The sequence below is a fragment of the Antedon mediterranea genome, chromosome 4 (assembly GCF_964355755.1).
Source record: "Antedon mediterranea chromosome 4, ecAntMedi1.1, whole genome shotgun sequence".
NCBI lineage: Eukaryota > Metazoa > Echinodermata > Crinoidea > Comatulida > Antedonidae > Antedon > Antedon mediterranea.
Window position 1 is genome coordinate 28,869,901 of NC_092673.1, and position 25,345 is coordinate 28,895,245.

The 25,345-nt window shown below is 30.4% G+C and overlaps 2 protein-coding genes across 4 annotated transcripts in view; one reads left to right on the forward strand and one right to left on the reverse strand.

Moving 5' to 3' along the window:
• Nucleotides 1-16,975, reverse strand: part of LOC140047187 (large ribosomal subunit protein uL29-like) — an 83,693-nt gene extending 66,718 nt beyond the window's left edge. The window contains exon 1 of the mRNA XM_072092048.1: nucleotides 16,971-16,975. Within this exon, the coding sequence (XP_071948149.1) occupies nucleotides 16,971-16,973 (3 nt within the window). The 5' untranslated portion in view covers nucleotides 16,974-16,975. The remainder of the gene's footprint in view (nucleotides 1-16,970) is intronic.
• Nucleotides 1-25,345, forward strand: part of LOC140047181 (uncharacterized) — a 56,115-nt gene that overhangs the window by 2,165 nt on the left and 28,605 nt on the right. For 2 of the 3 annotated variants that reach the window (XM_072092039.1, XM_072092040.1), the window contains exons 2-8: nucleotides 1,782-1,863; nucleotides 6,071-6,242; nucleotides 9,412-9,484; nucleotides 11,284-11,355; nucleotides 13,474-13,639; nucleotides 22,177-22,357; nucleotides 24,458-24,559. In XM_072092039.1, the coding sequence (XP_071948140.1) occupies nucleotides 1,791-1,863; nucleotides 6,071-6,242; nucleotides 9,412-9,484; nucleotides 11,284-11,355; nucleotides 13,474-13,639; nucleotides 22,177-22,357; nucleotides 24,458-24,559 (839 nt within the window). In that variant the 5' untranslated portion in view covers nucleotides 1,782-1,790. Of the gene's footprint in view, nucleotides 1-1,781; nucleotides 1,864-6,070; nucleotides 6,243-9,411; nucleotides 9,485-11,283; nucleotides 11,356-13,473; nucleotides 13,640-22,176; nucleotides 22,358-24,135; nucleotides 24,255-24,457; nucleotides 24,560-25,345 lie in introns of those variants that run through there. The other variant, XM_072092041.1, reaches the window with a different exon arrangement.

The window sequence follows — 25,345 nt, forward strand, 5'->3', positions numbered from 1 at the left end:
CAGCGAATGGTACGTTCCATATTTTGAACACGTTGTTTAGTTTTCCTCGCTCGAGTTCGACCGGCTCGACGCAAGATGTGTGACAGCAGCGATGTCGGAGATTGACATGTCCTTTTCCGTCGTAGAATATCTGGTTTTACACATTAATTTAACAACTTAAAATTGATGTAATGTGTGGAAGATTTATTATGCAAGTATACAATGCAAATGCGTTAGGTTAAAATGTACCGAGGAAATGTATTAAGCTAATTTACCAACGTTACATTTGACTCTGTATACGGCGGCCGAAAGTCATTAACTGCGACCGAAATACTTTAACGGGAGCGACTACTGATCGCGAGTAAGCCGTGACTTGGCCTAAACTTTAGCTCCGTATTTCAATTTAATAACGTAATAATACGAAAAGAAAACAATTTTTATAATGTTATATATACTATTCAGGTAAACAATTAATTGTTTTACTTAACATTGATTAGTTTAAATGAGTTTATTTTGACCCATATTGTGCGTTTGCCTTAAAGAGCATATCTTACTTAGCAGCCTGGCTTAGATTTGGTGTCATAATCATATGGGCCTAAAATCTTGTTTTACGTATTCAAAAGTTATATATAATAGTATTTATGATTGAAATTATAAATATAAAGTATATTAAAATATTCTAATAATTATACTTACCGAAAATTAGTGTAAAAGAAAGTAAACAGTACACACCGTTTTTAACATACTTTTTCATTTTTTTTTTTTATAATTTTAAATTTCACCATTAAAAAATTTTTTTTTTTCATATACACATCTAAAATATATTTATTAATGAAATATACACTACATTCTAACAAGTACAAAAAAAATTTCATGAATTAGTACAGTAGTTCAAAAGTTACAGATCATTGAAAAATTGCAGTTTTTTCATTTTTTAGGGAATTCCAGCAAAAATGGGCGTTAAATGCTTTCCTACCACTTTGCGGACCAATAATTTAAAAAATAGGTTTCGTTGAGGCTCCAAAAAAAATAGAGTTATACAACTCTGTGATATCTATAGGTTTAACAAAATTCAAAACTTTTAACTAATTATTGTAAAAGTTATAACCTTTTAAAAATGCTTCCAATTTCAACTGCAAAAAACACCATTTTTAGGCAAAAAATCGTATATTTTTTTACCACTTTAAATAACCATAACTTTAGAACGGGTAATCGGATTTCAATCATTTAAATTGCAAAATGCTAATTACATTAAGTTCTTTATGGTTAACTGAAAGAAAATGTAAAAAAATTAATTTGAATTTTTTCATTGGGATACCTACTTAAAGTAAAGTTTGATATACAGAGCTTTATTCTACTAAATACAACTCAATTAAAGATATATTTAATTATATTGTTTAGTTGAACTTCACCAAACGTATGTTTTAAAAGCATAAAACCACCCAGTCTTAGATATAAAAGCTACTTTCCATGTTCTGCGTCAACTCATTTCCTTTAATTTCCATGAGTGGCTACAACATTCTCATTGTTCCTGGGATGTTCTTCAAATCCCGGAGGTGTGCTTGAGTCCCGGGAGTCTATTTGAGTCCCGGGGGGTTGTTCTCGAGGTCCCTGGGGTTTTCTTGAGTCCCCGGGGGGTGTTACAGTTTTTTACAAGGACAAACAGATGGTTGTTGCACAGAAGCTGATGTAGATTTTATCAATTATATTTTATAATATCAGTGAGTAATAAACAAAATTGGTATTGTTAATGTACATTTTTTTCAAATTTTGAATTAATTACTAAATTTGTATCGCTGTAGGAGGAAAAGATGTTGGAAGATTCGGGAGAGACAGGTGTGAAGATGGGTAAGGCTGGCTACCTGTATCATCGTCCAGGTGGAGGTAAGACTGTATTCTTTATCATTCTTTTTTTGGTTTATTGTAATTATATTCCTAATTTTTTTTGTATATATCGGGAAATCTTTTAGTTATTTCCTATTTTTAAAACTATAAAACAGACTTTCCATTCAATGATAGTCATGCTTCAGGAATCACCAGAGTAGATTAAAAGATAGTTAGGTTTGAATAGGTTGTCTGTAATAAAGGGGGTTTCCCTGATGCCATTAAAAAACACTTGCATACAAATGGCTATAGTACATTGCAGGGAAGAATGAAATACTCCACTCTTCCCTGGTTTTTACATTGAGGTGAATGTTTATACTGTAAAAAGTACATAACAAATAATTGGTATTACATTATGTCAATATCAAAAAGGCACTAGAAACATCTAATACTTACTGTAGATATATAAAATGATTTTCATTATGAATAAATGGATTAAAAAATATGTTAAAAGCTGCTGCCGAGCAAGCCACATGATATTACAATAATTTAAAATTGTATTATAAGAGATTTCATTTTTTAAATCTATGAAACATTTTTTTGCATACTGTCTAAGTTATGTGAGCAAATGCACATAGTCCATGTTGCTAGAGCCTTCATTACTTACCAGACCAATATACAGTAGAACCTCTCCGTTGGGACATCCCTATAAAGGGGACACTTTACTGTGAAATGATGGCAATATATTTTAACATTATGGCCAACCCACTTTAGGGGACACCCCTATATCGCTATAAAGGGAACACTATACTGTGAAAAAACGACTGTTTTAACACTAGTCCAACCCACTTTAGAGGACTCCTAAAAGGGAACCCTAGCATTTTTAACCCCTATGCTCCTCCAGTTCTGTAGGATATGGGTGTCTATATTATAACAAACATTTTAGCAATGAGGGACAATATATCTATAGCCAACTCCTATTCAGGGTACACTTTGATGGGTCCAAATGTTGTCCCCTTAATAGGAGCTCTTCTGTAGTAATATATGCATTTATAACACCTACTGTACAAGTATGCTATGACACATGATTCAGGGGATTCTACATGTTCTGTAAAGCTCTGTCTTCACTATCAAAACAGTGTGATGTGCCCAAATATACTGTAGTAGTGATATGCCTAAGTATGGTAGTGATATGCCCAAGTATGGTAGTGATATGACATCATCATGTCCATATAGTGTATGGTCATTATCACATTTATTTGTTGCATAACATTTGATAGTGTAGACAGAGCTTAAGATGAGTGTGTGCAGTATACCATAACAAACATTTAGCTGTGGTGTGAATCACTAATAACGTTTTCACAGTAACAGGAAAAGTGGCATTTCCTTCTAATCATCACTTAGTTTTTTTAAACTAAGTTCAAGAACACTAATCAGTTGGTATTACAGTAGTTAATAAAACCACTAAAAATAGAATTTTTGGCAGCCTTTTTAAAAGTTTGTATCTACCGATTCAGTATTATTTTCAATAGTAGGTCAATTGGTATACATACATTCATTATTATTAGTAGTAGACCTATTTAAGTAGATATCAATAATATTGCACTACAGTTGAATTTATAACATAACAAGATCTTAAATACCCTATCTAATATTACCACATTAACAGTACATATAATCTAGGCTAAATTCTGGATAAAAAAAATTATGGGTACATTCAGTGAAAGATGAATGTAATATTTTTAACTTTCACCTTATGAAATTATTTGCCCCATTACACTGACAAAAACATTCATTATTTGTATAATATTGAATGTTTTATATTAGTGTAATAGGGTGAAAGATGAATGTAATATTGTATCTTTCACCTAATGAAATTATTTACCCCATTACACTCGTAAACATTCATTATTTGTGTAATAAGGAATGTTTTGTATTTGTGTAATGGCGTGAAAGATGAAAGTTTATATTTTCACGCGGCAAAATTACATTTACAACAATGCTTTATTTTTCATTAATAGAATACTTCTATTTATAGGCAACAGCATTTTTTTTTATTCATACTACTGTAAAATTGACAAAATGTTAAACATAAAATTGCAAATTTGTTGACAGTGACTGAGTATCATTGGATATTCTGTATCTAGTTTCTGACATGACATACATAATACCGAGGCTGTCAGAATTCATCATGACTTCTTCACCGGAATTGATGTACTGAATTTACATAATCATTATGGCTTTAAAATGCAGTTTATGTAACTGACTATCACATTTATATCTATCTTATATATTGTAATGTACATTGAAATAAATTCAATTTGAGGTTGAAAATGGGAAATGTAAAAATCTGATATGTGATGCTAAACATGTTTAAATAATAAATTAAAAAAAGTTATATAAATTTGTTAACTAATTTGTTTTCATATGGGATGATTATAGTTTGATTAATTTATAAAATTTTCTCCAAATTATAAATACATCCAAGTTTAATGATTAGAATATTTTGGAATGCTAACAATTGTTTAAAAAACTGATGTTCCAAAAAATTGTACAGAAATGGGAAGCACCTAAAACCTCAACATACTCCGCCAGTCCCACCCACCTCCTCACAGTCCCACCCACCTCCTCACAGTCCCACCCACCTCCTCACAGTCATAGCATAATTAGAAGGAATACGATTACAAAGTTAGTGATGATGTAATGAGGGCAAAGTGTAGTCATAAGATATCAAAGACGTCTACTTTCTATAGACATTAAACCTCAATGTTAAATAGTATCATTGCCACGCCTACAGCAATTCATGAAGTAGATTATTGCGGATATTAAAATAAGCCTTGAAATTGGTAAGGTTTTTAGATACTTGCCAAAACAGGCGCTGTGAACAGACATACATATCATTGATGAAAAAAGTTAATAAACCCTTAAGGAAAAAAAATAGCTTTTTCTCTCTCATGCATTTTTTACAAAAATGTTATTATATTTGCAACAACCAATGACCAAAGTATCATGTTTCTGTGTATTAGGACATGTTTCCTAACTTCCCACTTCGACTCAGGTTTGATGGTTCCTAGGTCCAGGTGACGACCAAAATCACATCAATAATTGAACAGAGAAATATAAAAAAATATTTAACAAATTGGTTTGTGTTTGTCTCCTGCAGTGGCCTCATGATTTAAATTATGATTTCTGTATTTTGAAATATACTAACACAGGTTTTTTTCATTTTACAATCTGGTGTCAATGTAATGTATTCATTTACAGTATGTAGGTTGTCATTCATTACCATTAAGTCCATCTTACTTCATCTTAGTTCTCCTTTTTTTATATACCGGTATTTATTTTTTTATTTCATATGCATCCAACATTGAGCAACTCGCCAATTACAGTATGGATAATCTATTTATAATAATTCAACGTGCTAAGTCCCATTTAAGGCTTAGGGGATGGAAAGAGGCGTGAGTTACAACCCTGGCACTAGGGCAGGACTGAACCCCGGACCTTGGAATTGGAAGGCAAGCATGTTAACCACCAAGCTACAGCTTCACTACAGGAATGGATAGATAAATTAAGTTGTGTTCATGCCCCGGGGTGAGCTTATAACTGAAGGTGGTAGCATTCAACTTGGTCATTGTAACAGACTACCTTGGATTTTAGCAAGCTTGCCGTCCGATTCTTGGAACTCTGTTACGTACTACAATTTTATTTCTCACAGACTCTTTTAACCTTTAAGATGAATCATATATTTTGTCATGTAATTTTTATGTAGAGTTAAGATACATAAAGCTACACCTAAATGGGGTTTAACTTTAAAACACTAAAATTGCCAATACATCTCTGTACAGAATAGGACATTTACAGTAGGACTATTATTATATTTAAGACTACTTTTTACCATATTTAGGATGCCATTACCATATTTGGGATTACCATTACCATATTTAGGATTACCATTACTATATTTAGCTTCATTCAGCCTTTAAACCCTATCTACACTATCAAACCTTATCACTACCATTATTTGGGCACATCACACATATTTTTCAAACTACTGAGGTTGATAGTGTAGACATAGTTTCAGTGTATTCAATCTTTTATCAATTACCGGTATGTTCAAACGCTGAGGACATCCCTATTCAGTGAACACTTTCCCGTGAAATAAATGATGGAAATACTACTGTATACTTTTTTTACTTTGATTAAATTGATGATTATTTGATGAAATTAATCCTCAATTAATTTAATCAAATTTTTTTTTTTTTTACAGCTTTAGGACGATTGAAGAAGAAGCGATTTTGGTTTGTTGTTGACCAGTTGAAATGCCATCTTGTCTTTCACAAGTCCAGTAGCAGTGACCAAGCTTGTCCAATAGGAGCAGTGGACATTAAGGATGCTTGTATTTCATTGCTTTTAGAGCATACTAACCAGTTTCTTATTTCGTAGGTTTTCAATCAATCAATATTTTGTTAAATAAATAATTATAATAATATCCTGGATTTATAAAACATTAATGTTGTGAAACCGCTATGCGCTGTACATATTATTACCCCGGTCTTATTATTATTATTATTATTATTTTAAATAAGCTTTATGATATCAAATGCACAAAATTTGAATTTAAAATTCTCAACTGTCTTCACCCTATGATACATAACTATGTGTGTCATTTCCCATGATCCAATTGAAACATTTGAGAATTTTGTGCATGACATGAACATATTTGATTTTTTTTTATGTTCGTTCATTCATTCATTATTTATGCATTCATTCATACACATCATCCATTCCTCTATCTTTAAGTCAATTTACCTAAACCTTTATTATATATTCCTTTATTTATTTATTCATCCTTCCATCCATTTATTCATACTGTAGTATTTTTTACCTTCATATTTTATTGTTAATTTTAAATAGGGGTTTTGTATTTGTTGTCTTGTTTTGCCCTGCATATGCTTGCTCCTCCAAGCTGTGACCTAGGATGTTTGTTACATTCTTAGGATTTTTATTTGAAATGAAGGATGATTTTACTACATTCTTCATTTAATGATTAAGTTAGTTTATTTATTTAATTTATTTTCTACTTTATCATAATTTTCACAGAAGATTTTAAAATACACCCCTATTAAGGGAACACTTTCCTGTGATAGGATCTCTATATTTTAACACTATGACCAACCCTTGTCATCAAATGAATTGATAAACCTGCAAAATAGCCGTTGGAAATAAAACTTATTTTTAAAATTCTGATTAGCATCTGAATTGCTATTGACAGTTCCCAAACATCTGGTTATTACTAAAAATTATCCACATTGCCAAATTAACTTTAAACTAATAAAATATAAGTTTATATATTAAATTTGCAAAGTCAAAAAAGATGTTTTAATTCTTTTGGGAAAATGGCACATTATAGTTGAAATCTTTTAAATCTATCCATTACCACTTTATTTACCGATTTTATTTATATCAAGTGGTAGGTTTTGTTCTGTATAGTTGTTCTTTGTGGTTTTTGACCGTTCACCTATTTGACGGTATTCTCCACTTACAGATTAAAACACATGTTGCAAAAATGTTTTTAATCCTTTCATTGTCATGTGCAGTTATTGAGTGTGCAGGTTTTTTTTTCAATGTTGTGGTTTTTGACCGTGTATCGTAAATGTGACCATGCTCGCTGACAAGTTAATCTGCAACTATGCCTGATATACTCACTGACTAATAGTGTTATCATTTCCTGTAAACGATCAGGGACTCGTAATAAAAGCGTGTGTCACATATCCCAGAATGGCGCTTCAAAAAACGCCTGACTTCAAAATCAAATCAGAAATCAAATCAGAGATCAAATCATAGCACGCCAATTAAAAACTCATTCATTATCTATTACACTCTGATCTCTAATTATCATTATTTTACCAAAACATACTATCAATCATTTTAAGCAAATTTTATTTTTTTGCAATTATATTTGTAGACTTAGATTTTATATTTTTAATGGTGTTTTCCATTGGGATTAAAATGTTTCCTGCTAAGAGGAAAAAGCCAGGAATCTTCCATCAATATCGATATAACTAAGTTAAGCAATGAAAGACAAATTGTGTCAACAAATAACTTTATTAAAAATGACATTACAAGGTCAAAGTTTTGTTGGATCCGTTTTTGCAGATTCAGCATAGTTACATAACTGAGAAAAGTTAACGTCCTCAATCATAGCAAGGAAAAATTATTTTGTAGTCTTTAATTATCTAAAACTGTATCCTATAGAAAAAAAAGATAAATCACCATTTCACACTGATGTAAGATCGTGAATACTTTTGGTCTAAATTTCACTAAATATCAATAACAAAAAGTTATTAGTAATAATATATATTCTTTATACTGGGTGGCCTCTTCAGTCAAAGACTGGTCTCTCAGAGGGCCCAGATATGATCAGTGGCTGTGAAAGATGTACTAGGTTCTTTAAAGTGTACATGAGCTAGATGTGTACACTGGACCTATGGTTTATAGGAAGAAGAAGAAGACTCTGACTTGAACCCTTGCCAGGTTTTTGTTTTACAGTAGCTACATATTTCGCTTTAAAAAAAAAAAAAAAATTTTTACATATGGTATACTAAATTTAATCTAATGAAAATTCAATAATCATCTTATAAATTTGAAATTATGAGAAAAAAAAACGTAAACATATAAACTTAATATGTTATACTGCCATCTACATTTTAACCTTTAATGATAGCGATCAGGTTTACACGAAATACTTCCGTTAAAAACCCAGTCTTCTTGTTACATTCAATGTGACAGTCTCCTGGCACTGAGTCCCAAATATCTCGGTTACAAATTTATGTCATGTAATATCATAAACAGGTTAAGCGCGCTCCATGTTAATTGAACAACCTGCGGGTCTCGGTGACGTCACGGTTTACGGCAATGACTAAGGCCTTTTGAAGTGCACATCGCATCTTTTATGCTTCTTATTTGGCTTTGTGTTGTGCAATAGTGAAAGTGTTTGACATAATTCATTAATTATATTCATAATTGTTAGGTGTTAGTAATGGGGGATGGGGTGGAGGATGCTGATGCTAAATAAGATAATATTACAAAATATTATCTCATTTTTCATCGTTTAAAATTAATATAATTTATAATCAAATAAAGCTGCAATTGGATTTGTATAAATGTTTTCCAAATTATAAACTTATTTTTTAAAATTTCTTTTACAGTAATATTGTGACCTTTAAAACCTTTTAACAATGAACTATATACAACAATTTTTTATTGTCAATTAAAATACTCTTTTTAGTTTCAATTCATTCGTTTCATTTTCATTTCAATCTTGCTTCAGACAGAGTCCGTAGAAACAAACAAAACAATTTAACAATAAAAAACAACAAAGAATTATCTTCTCAATACATGATACAACAAGCTTAACAAATACTCTTAATTTAGAAATTATTTAAAATTACTTTTATATTTAGTATTAAGTTTCATTTGTTTATACTGTTATTTTATTTCCTGTTTTGTATCTTTACCACTTTATTAAAGCACTAGCACTAGTACTGAAAGTGTATAAAGAAAGAATATTAAATATATCTGCAAAATTTTTTTTTTGTTCTTTTTCAGAACCGGAGGCAAAGAACACATTCTGACAGCTGAGAGTCATGAGATCATGATGCAATGGTTGAAGTCATTACAGGTATTTTAGAAATATCATGGAGTAAAGAATAAGACTCCATGGAAATATAAAGCTTTTTCTACACTATCAAACTAGTTTGACAAAAAGTGTTATGTGTCCAAATATGGTGGTGATATAAGATAAGATAATTTTTATTGATCCTCAAAAAGAAAATTCATTGCTCGTCAAAAAAAGAAAACACAATAAATACAATTATAGGATAACAACTATTCGAATAAAAACATACCAAATAAGTTAAGTTGTTATCTACTTGACTTCCTGTTGTACTGGATGATACCGGAGGGGAAAAATGATTTGGTATATCGATTTGTTTTCAAACTGAGAAGCCTCAATCTACCACTTGGATTACGTTGGTCTATGATTACTTTGTGGAGAGGATGAGAGGCATCAGACTTAATGCGTTTGAAATCTTTCTGGAGGTGTTCTAGGTGCACACTGGTAATGGAAGGCAGTTCCAGACCAATCATTTTACCAGCCTGACGGATGAAAGTTTCAAGGCGTCCTTTATTCCCTCCGATAGTATTACCAGCCCAACATGAGAGGCAGTAACAACACAACACTACCAACACTACATATAATGGATCTATAGAATTTTGTCCAACTAGTTTGTAGACAGAGCTTAGACATTCCCAAAACAGAATCAAGACAAATGTTTCAAATATTAAATTAATAGCAAGTTTTGGATGTGTTTTCTTTTAATATTTGTGAAATGTGAAAGTGTGTTTGCAACAGAATTTCTGTAAATGGTTGACCTTTTAAATGTTTACTATCCACTCTCTACCCCGAGTGTTGAAATCGTTATTTTTAGAGTAGCCTTGTATTGCCGTTCAAGATTTACCTACAGACACTCCCTAACGACAGAAACTTTTAATTGTACAGTTAGTCTAAAACTCTTGTCTACACTATCAAACTTTATGTGCCAACAAAAGTGTGATTTATATATTATGTATTATTTTTACAAGCTTTAAAATTTCATACAGAAAAAGCATCTTTTAAGACAAAGAAAGTTCTTTTATGCACTGTGCAAGAGTGTGCTTTGCGCACGCACAATATTTGGGTGCTCACAGATGTCCGTCATCTTTAGCTCTAATTCTTTCAGATTGTCAAACAATCTTTTTCTTTCACTTCGCATGACATTTAACCTTGCGGGACATTTCATTGAGATTCGAGTGCGCTCTCTCTCCCTGTCACAAGAAATCATTTACTTATTAACATGTCACTCAATGCTAATCAAAGATAAATGTAATGTTGGATGAATTATGGGTGATTGGATTGTAATCTGATCCGGCATTAATGATAACAATGATTAGACAATCCATGATAAACCTGCTGATTCATATTTGGTTGAATTTTCAAATGTTTCAAGTTTAACGCCAATTTATTCATTTCATTTCCACCAGTCAATTTTCTTTCCATGGTCTTTTCAAAGATGGCAGCAGACATCAAATAAAAGGGATAGTAGACAAAATGAAAGAAAATAAAAAATGTAATGCAGACATGTATGATACCTGTACCAATTTAGTAATTTCATTTATCCAGTCACATAAAATAAAATTAATAGTGACAAATCAAAGATAGAAAAGTACTGTATGTGGGTCTTTTTGACTTGTTTACCAGACCGTTCAAAAAACTTATGCCACATTCACAGTGGCTGCAGCTGAGGGAATTTTTAAATAATTATCTTATCTTCTTTATAACTTGACATGTATAATAAAAATAATAATAAATTTGGACTTTTAAGCACATAATGCTATTCATGTTTTATAATGTTTACGTTTTTTTTTTACATTGTTTTAAAGGATGCAAGAGATTTATTTACCCAAGGCAAATTAACGCGGCATACACGATCCTGGAAACCAAAGAACAATTCCGTAAGTAGTTTACTTTGGATATCAGCATTTGATTAGCTTTTGTTCCAGCGATTCCTTGGTTTATAAGTATGTTGACATAACATACACCAGAGTTATGTAATTCATTTATAAGTTGAGGAAGTACTACATCAGTGTTCCTCCTACACTCCTACAATTAAAGGTTTCAGAACTTCCTGTCCTGTTTTTATCAAATAAGATCAAGGATTTTTATTTTTATGCAAACTTTTTGTTTGTTTTGTTTGATTTTCATTAACAGAAAAAGTTACCAAAAGATTTAGAAAAGGTAAAACTTGGTGTAAATTGAAAAGGCATTTTTATTTTTGAAAATAGCACATTGCTTTAATTGCATCTGATCTACAGTCAACTTTCCCAATACCGGACACCCTTGGGTCTAAATGCCGGACACCCTTTCACCAGCCAATATATATATAGTTTTCCAGAATAAAATTCTGATGTTCCAAATGTTTTTTAAAGGTAAAATAGAATTTGTTACCTTTTGGACCTCCAGAACAGTCTTATTTTCAGTTTTAATTTCCGGTTTTGGGAAAGTCAACTGTATTATTATACACTGTACTTTTAGTAGAATAGAAGTTTTATAGCATTTCTGTGTTGGTAAATTAACATATAGGTGTGTTGTGTAAGGTGTTTTAATGCTAATTTCATATAACATGGCTAAATGGTTTTGCTGGGGACATTGATAGGTGCTAACTCTGTCCATGGTTCTGGTGGTGGTAGTGGTGGTAGAGAATAAAGGACTATAATCTATGTTCTCAAACACAATCCATATAGGGATGTTGGTTTGTTTGTTTTTTCGTCATTGTTTGGTCAGTTTTGTGAAGTTAATAAATAAAAAAAAAAAAAAAAAATAAAACAAATTCAGTTAAGTATAATGTTTGCACATCGAGAGACGCACTCCCTGGCGCATATACCCATGTGGTCCTTCGTCAGTATTCATCCAGATCCAGATCCAGACAATTGGCTTGTCTGCACTTAAACACCTAGTATTGCGATCTTTCAAAATAAGATTTATTATTAAATTAATTTAATTTCCATTTATTATATCATTTGCATAGTATATACATAGACAATTTTGTTGCTATGAGGCAGTTTTATACAATACAAAAAAAGGTAAAAAAAATCTAGAAAATTATATTCAGTGCTCTAATGGCAGCTGGATAAAAACTATTACGGAAGTGATGAAGAGAGAGGTGATGGAAAAGACATAGCGAGGGTCATGTCATACAGTGTTACATGATTCATACATATCTCTTTATTTAACATTAAATGGATATACTGTACATTTATTAATATTAGTAATACTAAACCAATTTGCTGTTAATTATTTTTATCATTACTTGAATAGCAAAAATAATATCATTTCCTTTCATCTTCATTACAAATAAATAAAATGCTAGCTACAGTTATAATTTAATTAGACAAAAAGAAAAGATGAATTTTTAGACTACTATAAAAAGTTACATGTATAGAATCATTTTTTTTGTAAAGTTTTTTTTTCAAAATTATAAATATCATTTTGATGTCATAGTTTTCCTAACGTACTTCATCATTCAATCACACGTTTTTATCGCAACAATTTACGACAATACCCATCATCAACCAATCACAGACGTCTTTCTCCTTGAAGCAGTTTGCGACATACTATCGCTTAAAACAGAAAGATTTGAGTCATAACAGTGCAGTGACATTGAAGCTGTATTTAGAACCAAGTCAAGACGTAATGATAAGCTGCAAAATATTGTGATAATTTCCTGCTTGTTTTAACTACGTATCCACGTTCTAACTAAACAGAAAATTATGCGTAAATTTAGCTTGATTACGTTGATTTCTCCCCAGTCTAATTATAAGGGATACAAGTGAGCAAACTCCATGAATGATGCTTTTCCTATTGATAAAAAAAAATAAATCGTTGTTCTATATTTATTATGCTTAGGTTGTGCACTGTAATGTGACCACAAACTTTCTTAGACAAGTTTGGTATTTCCTATTGGCGAGGAATTATGTTGAGGAAGAACTTATTCTCTTTCAGTTCTTTATCTTGACATTGTACAAACAAGTCGTTCTACTTAGAGCATTTATGTGTAATTTGTCTTTTAACAGTGGGCACAGTGTAAGGGGCTTGTGACAAATCCAGCATCTAGGCGAAGGAATTACTCGGATAAGGGTGAACCGCTTGGCGCGGATGATCTACGCTCGTACACGCAAGCAAAGGACATACCAAAGACCAATTCACTCTCAACTGTTGCATCATCACCGGATGTCAAAGGTCAGTTGTCTTTCTCATCTTTACAGCAATTGATATTCTAAATTAGTTTTAGTCTCTGGTCAACTTGACCACTAATTAATGACCTCTCTAACCAATGACCTCTCCAATATTGACTGACTAATTGGAGACTAATCCTGTTTAATCTGACCACCAAAATCCAGATATAGATAGATAGAATTAAATTTATTTAAACTTGAAGTCAATCTGTCTAGGGACTTAAACCTATTTAGGCCGCTTTATTCTTACCCATCCTAGGATTTTAAATGACATATTTTAAGTTAGTACCATCAAACCATACCAATTGATGTGTAGTAGGTTGGTATTTAAGATGCAACTACCGATCTCAGTGTCTTTGATTCAAATTCTGAAACAAACTATTTTACTCTTTTAAATGTCAGAATGAATACATGTTAAAATAATTATGCAAATCTTACAGACTCACCTGAAAGTTATCCATAATACTTTATCCAAAAATTAAATTATTAAATTCTTCTAAAAATATATTATCCATGCCAATCAAAACTATATTATCATCCACTGCTTGCTATAGGAGCAGTTTATTGCTGACTCAGCATACACATTGACAGTGAAGTTGAGAATTATACCTTTTAAGATATGTCTACACTATCAAATTAGTTTGACAAAAAAAGTATGATGTGCCCATATATGGTAGTGATATGTCCAAATATAGTAGTGATATGACATCATGTCCATATGTATTCATATATTACATTTTTTTGGTCACATAAAGTTTGATATTGTAGATGGGCTTTACATTGCCTATAGGTCTTAAGTTTACATAGGTAGGCTATATGGTTGCACCTTGTATTGTAGAGGATGTAGACTACTTTTAGAGTTATTGGTTAAGTTGAGCACTTTAGTGGATATGTGCGCTGTATAAATCTTATTATTATTATTATTAACTTGCGTTAAATTTTGATCAGAATCGGTTATGTTAGTGATAGATATCAATGATTTTCAAAGGCACAATTTCAAGATATAAAAAGTATTTAAAGGGTTTAGTAGGTGCTCTAATATTCATAATTATTATATTATATTATTAATTTTCAAACCTTATGTTTCTGTTTCTTATGGTTATTCTCTTTCTATGAATAATATGAGGGAAAATTTTATTTATCTTAAACACTATAATTTCTTTTTAAAAAATGAAAGAAAAAAAAATTTTGAGGCCTTAGAATACTCGCTGTTAAAGCTAACATAAACTTACATTTTTATAATTGAATTTTTATGATATGTATTTCTGTATGTATTGTATTATTGTCGAGTGCCCCAATGATCAGCCTTGCTAATCTCATGAAACATGGTTCAATAAAAAATGAAACTTTCGTGCCATGTTCATCGATAACTTGTTTAAAAAGCTAAGAATGTTGCATTATCGCACTACAAATGATAATGACATTCAATATCCACTCATTCAAAAGAATAACATTACTCAGATGAGAATTATCGATATTAATATAATTTAATCTATCATAACTTAGCAAGGTGAAACATAATAGTAACACATAGAAAAGGTGTTTCTGAATGCCTAGTCTTTAATCCAGCCACCTAGAATATCTCCCATGGTAACCGGTAAAGCCAAACAGTATCAGCATGTGACAAGCTCTTTATAAATATCTTAATTTACACAGCTTTACCTTAATCTTGTTGAATAATTAAAGGATATAGATTTCATACTTATGCATTATGCTTGTGATAAATTGCTATATTGAATTATACATTGTTATTCCTTGAGAATTACTATAAATATTACAAGTAGTTGTATGACATGTAGTTGAAATTATATAATATATAAAGAAGTTGTATCTTTTAATTTGTTTCATCTACATTGGCTTTTCATTTACATACAGTATACAGTATATGTATTAAATACATGACTAGAAATATAAAAACCCATCTGCTATAAAAAATGTCCCCAAGTTTATATGATTTCTTTTTTTTTTCTTCTTTAAATTTGATTTACGTAAATGCTCCACGAACTTTCAAATACAATTAGATAATATAAATTAAATTATTATTTTGTTATCAACTAACTGTAATGTTATCAGTGTTGGCATACACAATAGTTTGGTGTTAGAAATCAAGATGGCGGCTGATAGCGTATATTTAAGAACTTGTATTGCCTTGGGTGTCGCTCATTAACGTCATTCTTGGCTCCTCACAAAGAAAGTTCAGATTTCTTCAAAGTTATTCCAATTTTTTTTTTTTCATTTAGAAACAATTATTTCAATTAAAATTTATTTCCTTTCTTTCTTCTTATAAATAAAATTTCAACAATAATAGTGTCTGCGATGAATTCACTTGTATGTAGCGCGTTTAACACCAGTACACAGTACAACAATGTGCACTCAGCCGTATATAGGGGCGGGGCCATAGTCGAACATGCATATTGGCGTCTAGACGCAGCCAAATCAGACGGGTTTTGAGATGCGTTTTTGGGTAAACAATAGAAAACGCGTCTGGACGCTGATTTGTGGTCTGAAATAATTTGTAGATGACGCCTTATTAACATAGGAAAGAAGGAAAATGTAACTTATCGATTCTAGCCCTATAACTTTTTCAATTATTGATTAAACCTGGTGATATCAGTGATATTTGTGAAATTATATTTTTTAGTATAAATACTTATTTTATTAGTACTAAACACATTTTAAATACTAATTTCTGTGCTAGGTATTATCAATTTGAATTTTATATTTCATTTTTAAAACCAATCAAAAAGTCTATAATAAGCACTGTTAACTAATACAAATATTATTCTTATCAATAATAAAGATAATTTTCATTTCCATGTATTTAGTGTTAGTGAACAAATTATTTTAAGAATCTTTTCTAATATTGTTTTCATCAAAATAATTTAATGCCATTTCCAATTAATAGACTGTTTATCAAAGTTGTCATATTTGATTTGACGTGATAGGTAAACGTCATAATTTACAGGAAATGAAAAAAGAAACAGATTTATTATCACTTTTTGAATATTCATCAACTAGACATGAATAATTATTAACATAAATTAAACTCCTTAACATTATGGTAGAAATGCAGTACTATAATTCATCCTAATTATGAATATTCATCAACTAGACATGAATAATTATTAACATAAATTAAACTCCTTAACATTATGGTAGAAATGCAGTACTATAATTCATCCTAATTATGAATATTCATCAACTATACATGAATAATTCGTACTCCTAACAATATGGTAGAAGTACAATACTATAGCCTAATATTTTTTTTAATAAATCGATCCACCGTAATTATGAATATTCATTTATATAAATGAATTATTCATACAGTTTAACATTCTGCTAAGGTGTAAAAAGCATTGTAGAATTAAAGGAGAAATAAACTAATCAATTATAATTATGAATATTCATTTACATGAATTATAAATATTTATTAATATTGTGCTATCTCTTTGGTGCACACAGCAATTATGTCAAAGACTAATATTTAAGAAGGTCATGCACCCATTGATCCTAATCCTGTGGGACCATTGATGCTCATAGTATGTCTCTATTATAAACTCATGGGATAGTTGCATTAATGAGAGTGAAATTATCAATTTATGTTCATTGCAATATACGAGTGTTTAAATGGATAATTCTTCATTTGGTTTTTAAAATACAATTTCTCGTTTTCATAGTGAGAGTGAAAATAATTTAAGATCTAGACATATTTAATTTGAAGATTGAAATTGTAGATTTCGACTTACTTTTTCTAAAATTGGAATATTTAGCAATAATTTGTTTATCTTAAGTACGATATTAAAGGTAAAATATAGTTATAATGTTAATTCTGATTAGACATTTTAGTATACTGCATTTGTTGTTTTATGCTTCGTCTAGATTATCAAACTAGTTTGACAAAAAAAGTATGCCCAAATATGGTAGTGATATGACATCATCATGTTCAGATGTCCATGGGCATATCACATTTTTTTGTCACATAAAGTTTGATAGTGTAGACAGAGCTTTATATGCGTGCCCATATGAACATGATCATCTTACATCCATGGGCATTCACAATGTAACATGACTCAGTATCGGAGCTTCCTTAATCCTGATATGTGAACACCTGTCATTTTTAATTAATTTAGAGCTGTGTTAACGAGTTGGTTATTATATCTCCAACAATATGTAAATTATGCTATCGACCACTAAGAATCATGGTATAGCATTATTAGTTTAGTATCATGTATATTAAGATCAGTTTACACGTATCACAAACTAGTTTGACAAAAAAAGTGTGATATCATGTCCATGGGTAACAATTGCTTTATACTCATTAACAGTGAATTTGCATTTTCTTATTGGACCATATAACGGTTAGGGTTATTGTGCAGTAAAACCAATTTTAAATGAACACCTTTGGTCCCAACAGAGTGTCCTTCTTAATAGGGGTTTCCCTTAAATAGGGGTTGGTAAAAGTGTTAATACATTTCACAGGAAAGCGTTCCCCAATATAAGGGTATCCCTTGAATATGGATTCCCCAAATATGGCCACAAAACTAGTAAAAATTCTTAGAATCTTCTTTAATATAATATACATTTAATGTTTACTATTGAATTTACATGTATATTTAATTAAGCTATGTTTATCTTATTTTAGCATACAAGTTTATGTAATGTGTCAAGAATGCACATACTGTACAGTGGAATGTCTTGTTGCATTGACTTTATATATTATCGGTTATTCTGTACAGTACTACCTAGTGATTTTTGTTTTTGTACTAAGAGTTCTTAAATTAAGCTTCTTTTTGTTTGTTTTGCTATGGATTTATTATGTCGTCCTGGTATTCCGAAATAAAAAGATGAATGAATGAATGTTATATTTATAGGAGACTTTGTTCAAAGAAAACTGTTCTCATTTTAGGAGAAATTATGAAATGAAATTATGTTTCATTTATCTGTTTTTACATCTCATATTTGTTCAAGTATGTTGTCCCCACCTCTTCCAGTTCCTGACATCTCTAAAGACTGACAATACTTAATCTATCATCCTGTAGTCGTGGGCGAGTTAATCTCGCTTCATTTATGATGATACACTAGATTAACAATGTTAGACTAAAAGATCAATTAAGATAATTTGATGAAAAAATGTTTCTTTTTTAAAACTGTAATGGTTTTGTTAAAACAATAGTTCGTTTAAAAAATATCAAGATTTTAAAATATCAAAACTGTTAGCAAATGACAAAAATATTATAAAGTTTCAATACTTAATTATCGTCCCATGCTCAAGTATAGTCCCATACTTGAGTATAGTCCCATACTCAAGTATAGTCCCATACTCGAGTATAGTCCCATACTCGAGTATAGTCCCATACTTGAGTATAGTCCCATACTCGAGTATAGTCCCATACTCGAGTATAGTCCCATACTCGAGTATAGTCCCATACTCGAGTATAGTCCCATACTCGAGTATAGTCCCATACTCGAGTATAGTCCCATACTCGAGTATAGTCCCATACTCGAGTATAGTCCCATACTCGAGTATAGTCCCATACTCGAGTATAGTCCCATACTCGAGTATAGTCCTATACTCGGGTAGTATAATTCCAACCTCAAATTTATGATAAATTAAGAATTATAGCTTTTATTAAATTCCATTTAATTTTAATTAAATTTAATGATTAATTATCTATGGTGCAGTACTATTATTTTTATTTTAATATTTTATATGAGATGATTTGCCTTAATATTAGTGCCACATAATTAAAATAGTGTCATTTTATTAACATAGTTACATAATAATTCAACATTTATTAGTTTCTATCAATGGTAAAGCAATACAATAAAAAGAGTGGTAATTTATAATGAGACAAAACAAAAATATCATTAATAGAGGATCATGCAAGAAAAGATTACTTGTCACGCAAGACCCATAAACAAAAAGAAAAAAATACATTTGTATATAATTATTAAATAATAATAATAAAAAAAATATTTAATAATTATTTACAAATGTATTTTTTAAATAAAAAAGACATGACAAAAAAAAGTTTGAAGGTCTAGTTTGAATACAATGATGATAAATTATTTTTAAGTTTTTTACGAAAAGTTGAAAGAGAGGAAGAGTTAACAATACTAGTATCTAATTGATTCCAAATTAAAGGATTAGAAACTTTCATAAAGTGGGAAGAACTGGTTAACCTTACAAAAGGAATAGTTAACTTAAACTTATGAACAGTACTTCTTAGATTAATACCATGGTTGAAATCAGCAGTGTTAAATAAATTCATCTTTGGAGAAGAAAGATTGTTGGAAAAATATTGAAAGACAAAAGAGGCACTTTGCAATTTATGCATATCACCTAACTTCAGTAACTTAAGTTTATAAAATAAAGGTTCAGATGGAGTAATGCGAGACGTAAAAGTAATATTTCTAATTATCAAGATGAGAAGGATAGTCAGCAGCCCAAATTATGTTTCAATAATGTAGATGAGGTACACTTTATTAACATAGTTCCACTTTATTAAAATAGTGCCACTTTATTAACATAGTGCCAGTTTAAATTAGTAAAGAAAATTAAATTATGTCAGGAAACTTGTTCTTGAATTTAATTCTACAAAATAGGTTTGCACCTCATGAGAGAAAAACTAATGATTTCACTTTGATTTGAGTGTTTACTGTAATCTGCAATTGAAAGTTGTATGTTATGAAGCCAAACAGCTTAATTGATGAAATATGTTCATATATGTGTGTGTGTGTGTGTCGGCTTGTAAAATGCAAGGTATTGCTTTCTGTAAAATGTATTCGTTCAGTCATGAAGTAATGTATATAGATCTTAATATAGTAAAGATCTGTCTACACTATCAAACTAGTTTGACAAAAAAAATGTATGTGCCCAAATATGGTAGTGATATAACGAAAGATAGTAGTGATATGACATCATCATGTCCATATATGGAAAAATCACATTTATTTGTCACATACAGTTTGATTGTAGTTTTCTGGCCGCTGTGACAGGTAGAAAGATTTACGTTTACCGTACCTCGTGTGTATAAATTCATCATCTCCATGTTGATAAATGTATCTAAAATAAAACATTTGAATATTAAAGATCTATCAATGCATGCATTTTGTTAACAAATTGATACATAGTACATCCTCATCTTGTTTAGATCCTCAATTATTACTCTTCTCTTTCCTCTCATTTTACTTTACTTACAGTACTTACTTAGTCCGGGACATACCTAAACTAATATGACTAGATTCCTCCATAACTTCCTATCTGCCATTGTGACACCCAGTTCATTTCTGCATACCAGTATCCGTCTCTAGTACATCAATGTGAGTGCTGGTCATCCTTGTTTTGAGAGCCCATGTTTTGGCTGCCACAGCAGAACATCTTAAATAATTTCTTCTTTATTTTATAGAATCATTTTCTAGCAAAATGTACCAAATTTATTTTATACTGTACAGTCTTACTCTTCTATAAAAGTACTTTATATCAAAGTGTTACTAACCTCGAAAATCAAATACAATAATAACCTTTTTGGTAAGTCGGTAAATTTCCAAATTAGTGTAAATTACATATTATCTCACATTATTAAATTACATATTATCTCACATTATTAAATTATTTCATTAGATTAACCTTTAATTATCATTGTTTATGAATCATAATCTTATTAAATTATAATCAATTTGTGATTAATTAGCATAAATAAAGTTCCAAGTAAAATGAGTTACCAGTACTTAACTGTGTGGGTCATGGCTATGTTAAAATGATGACAGAAAACGATGAGTTATTTATAATATTTCGTACTTAAATTGCACTTCCAATGATACTTGCATATTTCATTATCAAACTGTATACAAAGTAAAATAGAAGTAATAACTATATGTAGATATCCTTTTTTTTTGCTTGTGATCATTGACCTGTTGAGCCTGTTCCTCTTGAAAAAGACAAGAAATAAGGTCATTTCAGGGAAAAATATTTATGTGGATTAAAATTTGCAATATAATTATTGACAAGGAAATAAGAAGCCGTTATGATCTTGTTCACAGTCAACATGTAGATTTCAACAGTTTTATTTTCACAAAGCAAATCCACTGCGTTTCTTTCACTTTGAAAGCTTAAGGCCAATGTACATAGACGAGCGGTAACGTTAGATGGAAAATCGCGTAGCTTGCCTCACTTAGAATCTGTATCTATCCGGAAACCGCCCGTCCGCTCCGCATAAATGGTAAATAAGAAATAATATAGATTCTATATTTTTATTACTGTTACCGATTGTCTGTGTAAATTGGCTTTTACTAAATTTCACAATATTATGTATCTTCTAATACTTCCGTGATCTAAGGTATTTTGGATTTTACTTTAAATTTACTTATAATTTTTTCTGTGCCAAGCAATCCTTTGAACAATATTTTATCTTTTTATTTTATCAACAATATCAATAAATATATTTTTTTAATCATCATAGTCATATTGCGATATTTATTCATGTCTTCAAAAATTAAGTAATACAACTATCAAATATTTTATATTAATATTTACAGACGGAAGCCATTCATCGATCTGCAGCACACCATCCTCACTATCAATCCCGCGATCCAGTTTCAGTAGCAATCGATCGGTGCCCTCAATTGATACCGATGATGACGGAAGTATATCTCTAGCCATGTCTAGCACCGATACGTTATCCTTCTGTACCATAAGTACAGAAATCAGTGATATAGAGTAAGTATACAGGGAATAATTTCGCCAGTGTAGCTATACAAATCAACCTTTTTGCTACACTTTTCTAAAATTGTGTAGCAAAAAATACAATACAAAACTATGTTTCTCGACTCAAAAATCAGATTGATTAGCAATATTGCTAAACAAAATTTATAAATGAAATTTTCCCCTGGTATACATTGTGTGTTACATAACTGCATTAATTAAATCTATTAAATATATAGTAGAACTTCTTTAGGAACCTCCTATTCAGAAGATGCCCACTTTCCTGTGAAACAAACAAGTAACAATATGTTTTTAATGTCTGTCTACACTATCAAACTAGTTTGACAATAAACATGTGATGTGCCCAAATATGGTAGTGATATGACATCATCATGTCATGCACATTTTTTTGTCACATAAAGTTTGATAGTGTAGACAGCTTTCAATACTATACAGTCAATACGTATTCAGAGGACCCTATAAAGGAGACATAAAACAAGAAGCAGCATATATGTTTTGTCATCACAGCCAATCGTATTATTTAGGGAGCATCGCTATTAAGAGAACACTTTGAAAAATGGTTCTACTGTATAAGCAGAATTTGGGAAAGAACAACGTTCATCATGAAATAACTCCTTTTTAGAAATATATTTTAATGCTATAATACGTATGAACTTTACAAGCACAGCGTCATCAGCCTGCTTACTGTTGCTCAGTTAATTAAATATTTCATTCATAGTAATCATGTATGGCATTTATTTTTTCTATAAATATTAACTAATCATTTTAAAGAATCAATATTAAGTCATGTTTATTTTCAACATATTTCAATATAAATAGAATAAGGTTAAGTATTAAAAGATAACCTATAATTTAATCTTAGATGATGAGGTACTATATTGGAACTGACAATTCTAGGCTGGGTTAAAATCAGTCCATAAAGCTGACTTGATCTGTTTGGCCCCATCTTACAGATCATTATCATAACGGTGATAGACAGGTTTTAACAGCCATATTAATGCTGAAGTTGGAATTTTACCAGATTACTTTTATATGTATTTCTTAATGCAGTGGAAAATTAATTTTCTGTGTCAATATGGAGATTTTGATATGTGACAACTGAAGTATATCTGTCAAATAGTTGCTTGTATCTAGTATATGCCAGGAAAAAACTGTGTTGAGGAGACATATCCAAATGCGTAGTGAATTAACCTTACATTTCTTGTAGGTCCGACTCCTAGCTAATAAAATGCTCCCTCAATAAATCTGAATTTGTTATAAAAGTATAGTAATAAACCTAGATTTACGAATTTTAATATTATATTTCTGTGGTTAAACAATAATTATCTATCATTTAATTATTTGCTAGAAAAGAATAAGAATTACGAAAATCGCTATAATAAGATTATTATAATCAATAGAATAAATATCAAGCCAGTTCCTAAATGACCTTATGACCTTTAGACAACGGACTGAGTGTCCAAGTATCTAGGAATCCTGCATAAATTGATAGCCATCGTATTAAGCACATTATGTGGTATGTAGTATAGTACTAAGGCGTTGAGCTATGACAAGAATATTCCATTACCTAGGGAGATTTTAAATTCATTTCTCAAAAAATGGTGGTGTTCAGATAAATAAAACAATCCCAATGTTTAAAATTAAAGATGCTTAATTATTGTTTAAACTATCAAATTATTTTAAATATTAAACCTTTTTAAAATTACAAAGTAATCATGATTTAAATTAATTTTATTGACGTACATTAAAATGGTATAACCCAAGTAATACGATCGTAGTTGTGCCCAGTTGGTTCGTTAGTATCAGTCTCTATCCTGAAGGATCGCTAAACAAATCAGAACGTTGATGAAAGATCGGAAAAGATGGCTACAAATTTGGAAGAAGAAGAAGAGTAGGTCTTTTGTGATATATCTCTCAAATGATTGTAGATCTAGATCAAATTTTATGTTTTAAACAAATCCATCAAAAATAGATTTTTTTTAAATAATTTTGGTACCTTCTCTTATAACCACCTGTTATTTGTTGCAAAATGTTTTCATTGAAAAATTCTCTTATTTCTGGTTTCCTTTAATCATTTATTTTTCTTTCTTTCAGGGTTTTTACGGAAGCAGGAGAAAAGATCGACAGGGACTACTTGCTAGCTCTTGACAAGGAGGAACTTGTTACCCGCGTTTTACAGATGGAGAAAGAATTAAGGTAATTTATCTTTTTAATTTATAAATATTCACATTTATATCATATTGAATTTCAAATTAGTTTCATTACTCTCTGTTTTTCCATATAAGGCAACAATGATTTAAATCAAAATCGTAAGGCATTTAATGAACAGGCAAACAGCTTTAAAATACTGGGACATGTTTCGAGAATACTACTAGTAACTATACTATCTGATGATGAGAATAGCATTCCCGAAACATTTGACGATTTTTATTTTAACCAGAATGGTTGGTGGTATCATACAATTAAAATGTGTTTATTGGACATGCAGAAAAATGATCATATCATCTGCAATATTATTATTATCGACATTGTATAATAATATACTGGATGAAAAACAACACTTTAAATATAGAATCTTTTGTTGCATACGGTAATTATTTTAATATATGACTAGGTAAGCCTATATTTCCACATATTGATTTGATTAATGTTATCATAGGAATAATGTTCTAAATTGTATGCAGTGACGTACTAATACAAGTCAATGACGTACTAATACAATTACCTGCCAATTATATTTCATTATATGAATCAAAGCATTGAATGTATTATTGTGAGATGTAAACATTGTCAACATGATCATCATTGTCGTCATAAACATTATTATCATTGTCGTCATCATTTAATTATCATCATCATGACCATTATCATCATTATTATTAACATCATTATCATCATTGTCATCAAAATCATCATTATCATCAACATCATCATCATTTTCATCAAAATCATCATTATCAACATCATCATCATTAATATCAA